The sequence below is a fragment of the Pygocentrus nattereri genome, chromosome 8, assembly GCF_015220715.1.
Source record: "Pygocentrus nattereri isolate fPygNat1 chromosome 8, fPygNat1.pri, whole genome shotgun sequence".
Classification (NCBI taxonomy): domain Eukaryota; kingdom Metazoa; phylum Chordata; class Actinopteri; order Characiformes; family Serrasalmidae; genus Pygocentrus; species Pygocentrus nattereri.
In genome coordinates, this window is record NC_051218.1 from 31,522,894 (window position 1) to 31,535,370 (window position 12,477).

A 12,477-nucleotide genomic window follows, 5' to 3' on the forward strand; every position below is an offset into this window, starting at 1 on the left:
ATCAACATGTATACAGGCCAGGATTACACAGCAAAATCCCCTGTGTTAACAGTGGTCATTTGTGTCCATCTGGGCTTAAATGGCCACGGTAGGTGTGAATTCAACACTATAGCTGTTAATGTAACACTGAAGAAAAGGCTGCACACTGACACTGAATACAGCCAGCTCAGTTCTTACATTCTTAACTTTAAAAATGTATCATTCACTCTTCAGTCAGTATGGTTTGATATTTGATATGGTTTCAGTCAGTAATTTGATATTTATATGGATACTAAAGTTATAAAGTTATATACATGCTGGAACATAATGCTGATCTTACACAACATTAAAGGTGCAGTATGTAAGATTTAGTGGCATCTAGTGGTGAGGTTGACTGAATATCCTTTCCTCACCCCTTCCTTCCCAAGCATGCAGCAGGTTTTCTGCTGTCGCCTGTCCTGCCTCTTCATATTTTTTCACTTCTTTCACTGCAAGGTCTCCCCCCCAAGCCAACACAAAATGGTCAGTCAGCCCTAGCATCAACCAATGATTTTTTTTCTTTCTACGTCTTCCTACTGGAGCTACAGTGAAGCCAAATTCAAGCTGCTACTTCAAAGTAAAAGAGCAAAAGAGAGCCAGTGTTTGGTTTTTCCTTTCTGGGCAACTGTATAGTGGTGCAACATGGCAGCCTCTATTGGAAGAGGAGCTGCTCCCTATGTAGATATGAAGGCCTCACTCAGTTACAGGTGATTCTACACTAATGAAAACTTGGCTTTGTATACTGTATTACATTTCTGCTAATAGATCCCACTAAATCTTACACACTGCACCTTTAATGCTGCATATAGACAGCATAGACACTATTAGCACTACAAACCCAGTCATGGCAGAACGTTTTTGCTGAGGACAAATTATTATTATTACAAAAATGAGGACTGTTGAAAATAAGTACAGAATAGAATCACAATGAATGGAATATGTGGGGTCACTTATTGACATTTATGGCCTAAGCTGCTTCTGCTAATTTTCTCGTGTGGCTTCATCAGTTTTCATTAGTCTTCACTCTCTCCATGTGCAAAAAAACTGCATTGGAATGTGTATCTTCTTGAAAGCACCAGGAGCCAGAGTCACAAAAGCTTTCTTAAGAAAAACAAACTTGCGACAGTTCTTAAGACAAACACTAAGAAGTTATAACACTATCCTTAAATGCAATTCTTGAAAAAAGAGAATCTTAATGAATTCTTTAAGAATTTTCATTGTTTTCTTATGGCAGCTGTGTTGTATTACAGCTTACTTTAAACACTGCAAGATACATTTCAAATTTGTATTAACAGTTTTTTTCCATTATTTAATCCGCTCAGAGGAGCAAAATGAAGGAAATCAAACTAAGCGGTAAAAAATGTATCAACCAAGAGGTGAGCCAACATCTAGCCAACATGAAAAAATCCTCCTTAGGAAATACAATAATTGTGGGGTGACAGCGAAAAGCAAAAGATGAGGATTGGGAGTAGCAGATGCAGCATCTATGTTTCATAAATTTAGATGCTCACCTCATCAACTCTAACAGCCTAAGTCAAGTGTGAGAGGCTAGAAGGTTAGAAAAACATTTAAGAGCATAATTTTTTCAAAAAGACCACTTGTTCTTGAAATTATTCTTATGAGAATTTTTTGAAGAATAGCAATTTTTCATAAACTTTCTCTTAGGAATAAAACAAATATTTAAGGAGATTTAAGGATGGTAACACAGAAAAATGGAAAAAAAATCAACTCATATTAGAGTATTCCGAAAATGAATGGTGGACTGTTATAATGTTACGTAACATATAAAGAAATGTACAATATATGTGAAACTCTGCAATTTCAGCTACTGATTTATAAAGTATAGAAAACCAAATGAGTAAAAAAGAAAGAAATTAAAAGTATTCAGAATGGAAGTTATATGGTGCATTTTGAATCCTCTTCAGGACAGCAGGGCTGGCGTGTCCACTTGCCAATGTCTGATCTCTCCAGACTGGACTATGGTTTTCACCCCAAGCACTGCTGGATCTGGACAGAAACACAGAAATGAGTCATGATCCTCCTGAACTAGAAGAGTCAGAAAAAGTATGTTAATCTTGCTTTTGTGGGACAAAACAAAGCATACAATTTTCTGTTCACTAAATGGCCAATGTATTTTAGTAAAATTGTCCTGTTTGGATATAAACTGTGTGGTCCTAATCTTGGGTAGGGCTTACATTAGCAGTATCCTCACAAACACTGGTGGACAGTAAATAAGTAAATGTAATTCGTTACTGTACTTATGTAGTTTTTTCATGTATCCGTACTTTACCTAAGTATTTCCATTTTGGGCGACTTTTTACTTTCACTCCACTACATTTCAAAGTCAAATATCTTACTTTTTACTCCACTACATTTTGAGAAATCTTCCTTTTGGTTTTTGTGTGTACAAAAACGTAACATGTCAAAACAAAAGAAGTGCAAAACAAGAACACCAATCAGGGCACAGCGGTCACTTTGTTCTGAGCTTGTTTTGACCTGTTGGTCATACCAACCCAGTGCAGCACATGGCTCAACGTCAGCAGCGTAACAATTTGGGAGCACATACGTCACCTAAATGATGAACTAACCTAACTTTGTGCAAATAGACCACAATATAGAAACATGTACACATATGCAGCTGTGGCTGGCATGTTTCTTTTTTTCTGAATTCATACAAAGATTTTCATTTTATAGTAAATTAGTTTCAGTTTATGTTTATGAACAGAGACCTACAGATGCAATACAGTAAAGGAAAACTTAGCTGTGATCTAAAGCTGTGTTTAAAGCAAGTTTTTATTCAACTTGTAACTAATTTACAAAGTAATCTTAAACTGAAACTTTGCGTGTTTGTAAAAGTGATTTCAGAGCCAGTGTCTTCAGTGTTTTGTGCTTATGATAATTTTAATAGACGTCAGCATCACTAATTAATGACATTCTATTAAAAGACTGGTTTACCAAGAGAGACACTGGAGGATTTTCACCTAAAACGAGTTCATGAAGTCTTGTTTCAAAAATGATAACAGGACATCAGAGCCATAATTAATCTTTTAGTACTTTTACTTTCGAAGTACATTTGAAGGCAAATACTTTTGTTCTTTCACTCAAGTTGAGGTCTAGAGTAAGGACATTTACTTCTACTGGAGTAATATTTTACCTTGGGTATCTCAACTTTAACTCAAGTACATGATTTGTGTACTTCGTCCACCTCTGCTCACAAATCACAAGGCTGATACGATTGCCCCGCCCTCACAAGTTCAACAACACGATTGAACAACACGATTGTTCCCCAACGATCTCTCAGTGTTTGAGTCAGAAACTTAGGCTAACCACCAAGTAAAAGCTAAAATAGAAAGCAAAATTCGTCCATTTGTTCAGTCAATGGGTCACACCACAGTTCCCTGAATGCTGAAAGTATGTATTTTTACCTTTTTATTACCTAATGTTTTATAATAGAACAATAAACTAAAAAGTCTGGAGATGAGACGGGGTGTGTGGAGTCAGGACAACTTAGAAAATATCACTTTTAAAGGATTATGATACAATTATGTTCCCTGACTAAAGGTACTGAGATATACCCTTGAGGGTACCACCCTGGTGACAAGAGTGGTTTTGTACCTTTTTTCTGAGAGAATATTGTGTTTACTTCTGCATCAGTGACTTAGCAGGTTGGGACTGTTGGACTGAGGGATGTACATCATGCACACTTATCAGAATATTAAGAACACAGCAGTTTTTAACATAATGTTAGTATTGTACAAACATTCCCAGGAACTTGAACACTGAACAAAAAGTATACAAGTAAAACAATACGAATATATTTATAATCTTACATTTTTTTGATACAGGTAACATGTGGGGTGTTGATCTGATCTCAGAGCCACATTAGAATGGCACACTGGTGCTCAGCTGTGAATGCAACTAGCGCATGAATGTAATAACAAGCTAATAGTTCTATTTCAGCTCAGCAGGATCACACAAGTCAAACACATGAAACGCTACAATATTTAGTGACCTAATGAGGGGAGAGAAAGGAGGGCAAATAATTTCCAGTTAAACACCAACAGAAACAGTCAAATTTTAAAATAATAGTGGAAATAAAAGTAAAATAACACTTATATTTCAAAATAAAAGTTTGACAAATAGGGCTATTTAGACCCTGCCCTCATTTATCACAATGTACCTGAAACACTTTAAAAAGAACACACATTATATTATTTAACTTTTAACAAGGCATGTACGGTAATCAGGATGATGACTGAAATTAAACACTTTATAGCCTAAATTACAAATAAGTTCCAAACACTAGAAATCTTTTTAGATTTAAAATGAACATTCTGGAAAGACATTTGCTCATAGGCATCAACTTATTTAATCCTATGGGATTTAAATATATTTAAATATATGGGTCTAGATATTTGACTGGCACTACATTAGGAAGCTGGGGCCATATTACTGAAATTTCCTATCTTTTTGTCTTAATGTAAGATCTGACAGGTCAACATAAGATTTTCCACAAATTTGTCATGCAGAAGCAAATCTTATCTTAATTTAGGAATTTTATCTTAACTTACAGCATCTTATCTCCAGTTAGGAAATCTTAACTTACTCGTTTGAAGTGAACAATCAACTGTCATGCCTGTTACCTAGCAACCGACCATATGTGCACAGTCGAAACATAAACAAAAAGTCAATATAATTAAGTTAGTTAGCCAGACAGCTAGCTACCCTTACTAATGTGGCTAAAAGGTCAAACAAAACTAAAGCACGATAAACTTGAGGTTAAGAATAGTGTGAGAGCACCTCCTGCTGTTTATCAGAGAGTCACCACTCCCAAGTTTCAGTCTACATTTCCCAAACTCTTTAGCCGAGCTCGCTAACGTTATTCCTCCTAATAAGCAGACACACGTTCAGCTGTTTCTCCTCATTATTCACCACCATCACTGTAATATTTCATCAAAATTAACACACAAAGGTAATAAGAGTGAATGGTGGAGATCGTGTGTCTGCAGTGTCTATGATTTTTAAAATGCAGAGGTCATGTCGTCAGTATGCTAGCAGTGAACTATGCTTCCTGACACAACTGCCTAAAAACGATAGAAACGGATGGTTAAACAGAAGTTAGGACACTGTTGGGGTTTATCCTAAAGTTAGGACAGTATTTAGGAGATTTAGTATCTTTAGGATGTTTGTGTAACGCTGTTTTCTTATCTGGAGTTAATGGACAAGATTATAAAGATAGGAACTGTTGTTCTGTAATAGTCCGTACTGAAGTTGTCATGGTGACTAAGCAGATAAGATTTCAGACTTAAGAAGGTTCTGTAATATGCCTCTGATGACTTTAAATGAGTAAGCACAGTTAAAAATACACAGTATGTGTGGTTATTGGTTTAGCATTAGTGCTGTGGGCTTACTGCTGGTGTGGCTGGTCTTGGTGTAGAGGTCTGTGTCATTCTGGACGCTGGCGGGGGGCAGTCTAACAGCCTGCTCGCCCAGCGTGGGCTTCACACCGAAACGCTCTGTCAGGGAAGAGCAGGCAAAATCATCAGTAATTAACAACCTCCATAATGGAGCAGAAGCATCTTGAGTCCTAAAAATCTGATCTAAGATGTAGCTCAAAATATTTTTTCCTTTTCCTATGACTGAGTGCAAACACCATGTACTGGTTAGCTAGTTAGTAAGAGAAGCTTACTAACTAATCATGGACACTAATGAGGGCAGAGGTCACCATTCTTATCTGGATCGGATTGGCTTCATTCGCACCATACACCTCATTTAACTAATCAATTGTTTGAAGACTAATTATATAGGAATCAGATGAGCTTCTATTAGATGATAATGAAAACCTACAGCCTCAATGTCCCTTGCTGGATGAGACTGGTGACCTTGCCTTAGGTTGGTGGCCAAGCCTCTAGAGTGTGGAACGTGAGGGCATGTACGCCATTTAAATAGACAGTGTTCAGAGAGCAGAGCATGTGGAATGTTTTGGGTACTTAAATGCACAAAGTGTATGTAGAATGTGTAGGATGTTAAAAAAGCATGTAGATCCTGTAGAGCCTTTTTTGCATGTAGAGACTTCAGGCTGTGGAGTGTTCAGGATGTTCAGTATTGAAATGTATGTAGAGTGTTTAGGGTGTGGATGGTGTTAAAAGGTATGTAGAGTGTTCAGAGTGTGGAGTGTTCAGGGATTTGAGTGTTTAGAGTGTAGAGGGTGTTAAAATGCACATTGTGTGTTCAGGATGTGTAGTGTTCAGAGAAGTGTAAAGTGTTCAGGTTGCAGAGTGTTCAGGGTGTAGAGCATTCAGGGTGTAGAGAGTGTTAAAATGCATGCAGAGCATTCAGGGTTTGAAGTGTTCAAGATGTGGAGTTTTGAGGGTGTAGAGGGTGTTAAATGCATGTAGAGCACTACGGGTCCAGAGTGTTCAGGATGTGGAGAGTTCAGGGTGTGGAGGGTGTTAAAATGCATGTGGAGCATTCCGGATTTTGTGTGTTCAGGACGTGGAGTGTTGAGGGTGTGGGGGGTGTTAAAATGCATGTGGAGCATTCCAGATTTTGTGTGTTCAGGACGTGGAGTGTTCAGGGATGAAGGGTTGTTTAAACGCATGTGGAGCGTTCAGGGCATGGAGAATTCTTATGTCTTGCTACTGTAATACTGCGATTTCCCTTTGGGATCACTACAGTTCTTTCCTTCTCTCTTTCTTTCTTTCCTTCCTTCTGTCTGTCTGTCTGTCTGTCTGTCTGTCTGTCTGTCTGTCTATCTATCTATCTATCTATCTATCTATCTATCTATCTCTAGGTGTAGAGTGTTCAGGATGTGGTGTATTCTGGGTGTAGAGTGTTAGGGATGTGGTGTATTCTGGGTGTAGAGTGTTCAGGACGTGGAGTATTCTGGGTGTAAAGTGGTCAGTTCTGCTGTCTCTCACTGGGATGGCGGCTCCTCTCCTCTTTTCTCTGCTCCACATGACGGTGGATGATGGACTGGATCTTCTGCTGTTTGGCTGTAATGTTGGGCTCAGCCATCTCTTCACTGAGCCGCATGTTGTTCTTGATGGCTTTGGAGGCCGTTGCTCGAGCCACTATTGGCAGCTGCTCCTGGTAGCTCCGATCTGTGAAGTCCAGCTCCTCCTGCTGGACTGTTTTGATCCTGCAGGGGCAGATGGAAGGGTGGGCAAGCTTATTTAGGCCAGAAATGCATGAAGAAATGAGATTATAATTACTTTGCCTCCAACGAAACACATATTAGCCAGTTTACATTTTACTGTATACTGAGGTGATGCAATTTACTACTTTTAGTTCAAGGTATATCACAAAAATGTACATATATAAAAATATACATATATTTTGACAAAATCATTTTTGTTCTCAAAATTACAAAATTACTAAATTACATAATCATGCTAAAAGACTTGCCTGAACAAACATGGTCTTCATCAGTGCAGCTGTAATTAAGGGATATTTTTGCTACAGCACAAGACGACTCCTATGGAACTATACAAGACACCGAAATGCAACAGAAAACTATCAAGGTGGTCACACCTACCTTTTGTTGGTCAGTAGGGTGTACATCTCCTGGACTAAAGCCTCTGCTGCTCCAGGTTTGCAGTGGATGGTGCCTTCTACAGCTTCTTTCACCAGGCTGAGATGCTGCTTCATCAAAACCTTTTATTGAAGACAAAAGTAAACATCATATAATGACAAGAGCATCTCATTCTCAGTGAGAGGCATCATTTTAAAGAGTCTCACTTTAACAAAATTAACAAGGATGGATGGATGGATGGATGGATGGATACTTTATTCATCCCAAAGGAAATTTAGCAGCCAGTAGCAGTCACACAACACAGGATGGTAATAAGGGTGTAAATAATATAACAGGAGAGTAAATATAAAAATCCTATCTACAGGCATATATACAAACATACAGAAAAGAGAAAAAGTAAGGAAAAAGTGCAAAAACAGTATACAAAAGACAGAGCTACTGGAAAGGCTGCCACTCACAGCAGTGCTGGAGAACCTCTGAGAAGAACCAAGATTCAAAAAGAGAAACACCATAACAGCATGAGGAAGAGCCCCAAAGAAGGACCAAGACCCAAAAGGGGAATTTCTGTAAAATCATGAAGAACCACAGAATAGAACCAAGAATTAAAAAAGGCAACTTCTGTGAGACCTTGAAGAACCAAAGAGAGGAACCAAGATTCAAAAGAGCAACCTCTGTAAGATCATGACAAACCACAGAGAGGAACCAAGGCTAAAAAGGGCATCCTCTGTAAGACCATGAAGAACCACAGAGAGGAACCAAGATTCTAAAGGGGAACCTCTGTAAGACCATGAACCACAAATAGGAACCAAGGCTCAAAAGCTGAACCTCTGTAAGATCATGAAGAACCACATAGAGGAACCAAGATTCAAAAGTGGAACCTATATAAGATCATGAAGTACCACAAATAGGAAGCAATACTCAAAAGCGTAATGTCTATAAGATCATGAAGACCCACAAATAGGAACCAATACACCAAGGGGAACCACCACACAGTGGAGCTAAGACTGTAAAAGGCAACCTTTGTAAGACCATGAAGACCCACAGAGAGGAAACAAGATTCAAAAGAGGAACCTCATTCAAAAGAGGAGTGTCTGTAAGACCAAGAAGAACCACTGAAAGGAACTAAGATCGAAAGGAGAAACTCTCTAAGAGCATGAGGGGGAACCACTGAGAGGAACCTCTAGGCTACATGAGGAAGAACCGCTGAGAGAAACCTTGACACAAAAAGGAAAGCCTCCTCTGGGCAGCACGTAAGTACTAACCTTCTCTATCTGAGTCCAGTTGGCCTGCTTGGTGGCCAGTGATGACCCGTTGCTGTAGGAGTGCATGGGAAAATCTTCTGGGTAGAACCTAGAAAAGATCTCGGCCACAAGGTACCCATTGGAGAAGTCTCTAAAACAGGGACAAAGTGTCATATTGATGGCTTACAAGCTTGTTCATTAATGTTTGCTAATTCATATAAAATGAATATAACATAAGCAACACTTTTGGGCTATTTGGCTCACTGAATCTCTTCTACACAGCACACAACATAAACATTTATAAAATCTATACACTGGGACCTATTTAGTTCTTCAACCCCATTTCCAAAAAAGTTAGGATGCTGTGCAAAATGTAAATAAAAACAAAATTAAATTATCTACAAATCATTTAAACTCTATATTTCATCGAGAATACTACAAAGACAACAAATCAAATGCTGAAACTGAGGAATTGTATTGTTTTTCGAAAAATACACTATATTGCCGAGCACCCAGGCATGCAGACTGCTTCTATAAACATTTGTGAAAGAATGGGTCGTTCTCAGAAGCTCAGTGAATTCCAGCATGGTACCGTGATAGGATGCCACCTGTTCAACAAGACCAGTTGTGAAATTTCCTCACTACTAAATATCAGCTGTCAGTGGTATTATAAAAAAGTGGAAGCGTTTGGGAATGACAGCAACTCAGCTACGAAGTGGTAGGCCATGTAAAATGACAGAGTGGGGTCAGCGGATGCTGAGGTGAATGGTGTGCAGAGGTTGCCAACTTTCTGCAGATTCAATCACTACAGACCTCCAAACTTCATGCTAGCTCAAGAACAGTGTAGAGAGCTTCAGAGAATGGGTTTCCATGGCTGAGCAGCTGCATCCAAGCCTTATATCACCAAGCACAACGCAAAGTGCCAAATGCAGTGGTGTAATGTTCACTGGAGTGACAAATTATGCTTCTCCGTCTGGCAATCCGATGGACTAGTCTGGGTTTGGCAGTTGCCAGGAGAAAAGTACTTGTCTGACTGCATTGTGCCAAGTGTAAAGTTTGGTGGAGGGGGATTATGGTGTGGGATTATTTTTCAGGAGTTGGACGAGACAAATGCGTTTCAGGAAGAATGGTCAAAAATTCCCTATACCTTGTGGAAAGCCTTCCCAGAAGAGTTGAAGCTGTTGTAGCTGCAAAGGGTGGGCTAACAGATGTTAACAGATGTGCTAGTCACCCATGCCATGTGCAATAATGCGCCCCTATACCATCATGAATATTGGCTTTTGAACTGTGCACTGATACCAAGCCAAGTGGTCTTTAGCTCGGAGGACAGTGTCCATGATTTTCAAAAAGAATTTCAAATGTTGATTAGTCAGACCACAGGACACTTTTCCACTTCACATCAGTCCATTTTAAAAGAGCTCAGGCCCAGAGAAGGTGACAGCATTTCTGGATCCTGTTTATATATGGTTTCTTCTTTGTGTGTTAGAGTTATAATTAGCATTTGTGGATGCAGCTGCGAACTGTTTTTCTGAGCCTATGCAGTGATTTATACTTAAGAACCATGTCTGTTTTTAATGCAGTGCAAACAGATTTTTGGCCTTGTCCCTTGCATACAGAGATTTCTCCAGATTCTTTGAATCTTTTAATGTTATTTTGAATCATAGATGATGAAAAGCAAAAGTTCTTTGCTATTTTATGTTAAGAAACATTACTCTTGAATTGTTGCACTATTTAGCTTGAGCAGTTTTTCACAAAGTGGTGAACCCCTCCTCATCTTTACTTCTGAAAGACTCAGCCTCTCTGGGATGCTCTTTTTATACCCAGTCATGTTATTGACCTGTTGCCAATTAACCATAAACAATTAAGCATTTGCAACAAAATATATGGTGTAAAGGATTAGCACATCGTTAATTTTATTTTCATTTACATTGTTCACAGTGTCCCAGCTTTCTTGGAAATGGGGTTGTATATGGCTAGAATAGTTTATTGCACATTTTATTACACAGGAAAATAAAAACATGGTTTTTAACAGGTTTGAAATATCAGTGAAAGCTAAACATCTGCTGCTGATCATTTTTTAACTAAATAATATTGAGCCAGTATGGATATGATTATGATATGTTTGAACATCCCAACCAAAACAGTTCGACTAATACTGTAACAGTAAGGTTTTTACAGTTCTGTACATACTTCTGTAATACTCAGTAACATGTTCTCCTCTGTTGCATATACTGTTCCTGTAGTGCAGTCTTACTGTAATCTATAATACTTGTGTAGTGTCCTGTCATAAACTACACTAATCAGCCATTACATTAAGTCCAATTTCTTGTATAGGAGCACTTTGTAGTTCTACTTTTGTAGTCAGTGTAGTCCATCTGACATGGTGGTGGTGAGTTAGTGTATGTTGCCCTGTTGTGAGTGGATCAGACACAGCAGTGCTGCTGTGTTCACTCACTGTCCACTCTATTAAACACTCCTACCTTGTTGGTCCACTTTGTAGATGAAAAGTCAGCCCATCTACTGCTGCACAATTTGTGTTGATCATCCTCTAATCCCTCATCAGTGGTCTCAGGACGCTGACCACAGGGACGCTGTTGGCTGGCTGTTTTTGGTTCGCAGTCCAGCAGCGACACTGAGGTGTTTGAAAACTCCAGCAGCACTGCTGTGTCTGATCCACTCGCACCAGCGCAACACACACTAGCACACCAAAACCACGTCAATGTCACTGTAGTGCTGAGCATGATCCACCGCCCAAATAATACCTGCTAATAATAATAAATAATACCTGACCATTGAAGACTACAGCCTGTAACTGCAGAACTTCAAAGTGCTCCTATGTGGTCAGTGGGGCTGACAAAACGCATAAAGAATCAAGGTGTTGGTTTTAATGTTATAGCTGATTGGTGTATAGAACTGTAATAAACCAAATTACTGTAGCTACAATTCCTGAAATTCCTGTACATCTTTTTAGCTTTGGGAACACAGCAGGCGTGAAAGGCAACTACTTTACATTAAAAGTGTAGCAAACTATTAAATGCATGTCCGTCCTCCTGCTTTGTTTATCACTGACCTGCGCAAATTCTTCGGAGAAAAGGACAAATCCAGACTTTGCAGCCACTTTAAAACCTCTCTGGGCAGGCCAGTCCTCTTAGGAAGCTGTGAATAAGCCATATCTGAATCTCGGAACCAGCAGGTAAACACACAGATAGGTTAAATATTCAGTTAAAGTATATTTATCCACTCATTTTAAACCTTAAACCTGTCCGAGTTAAAGTCAGTTCCTCAGTGCCTTTGTTTACATTTCCATGGAAACGAGAAATTGAGCTGCGCACTGCCGCCACCTGCTGGTCGGTAACTTCATTGCAGTTCAATTTGATTTATCTTAGTAACATAATTAATGATTAATCTGCTCTCTCTGCGTGGTGGGGTTGATGACGCCCAGTATAAAATGAAAAAAAGCTTTTTATTCACTGAGGGTAGAAAAGGTTGATCTAAAAGCAGGCTTGCTGCAGATTTATAGGTTAAAGCCAGAAACTGTCACACGTAATATATAAATGTAATTATACATATTCATATAATTGAATAAAAAAGCATAGGGTTATGGCCATTTTTGCTGAACTATATGAAATGCAGTTTTAAACTGAACATGAGAGTTTTTTAAGCAAAATGCAAATGAAGTGAGGG

General features: G+C 38.9%; 1 protein-coding gene across 1 annotated transcript; it reads right to left on the reverse strand.

Annotated features, from left to right (window-relative positions):
• Window positions 1–870: 870 nt before the first annotated feature.
• Window positions 871–12,113, reverse strand: spata4 (spermatogenesis associated 4). Its single transcript, XM_017693284.2, has 6 exons — window positions 11,864–12,113; window positions 8,815–8,944; window positions 7,556–7,674; window positions 6,939–7,159; window positions 5,430–5,534; window positions 871–2,025 (listed from the first exon to the last, which is right to left on the reverse strand). The coding sequence occupies exons 1-6, from the start codon at window positions 11,962–11,964 to the stop codon at window positions 1,940–1,942; spliced, it is 762 nt and encodes a 253-aa protein (XP_017548773.1). The 5' UTR covers window positions 11,965–12,113; the 3' UTR covers window positions 871–1,939.
• Between the last annotated feature and the right edge of the window lie 364 nt (window positions 12,114–12,477).

Coding starts and splice junctions, on each gene's coding strand:
- spata4 (XM_017693284.2), bottom strand. CDS start 11,964: ATGGCTTATTCACAGCTTCCTAAGAGGACTGGCCTGCCCAGAGAGGTT. Junction 7,160..7,555: donor ACCCTACTGACCAACAAAAG/GTAGGTGTGACC, acceptor CTGCCCCTGCAG/GATCAAAACAGTCCAGCAGG. Junction 5,535..6,938: donor GGAGAGGAGCCGCCATCCCA/GTGAGAGACAGC, acceptor CTTCCCTGACAG/AGCGTTTCGGTGTGAAGCCC.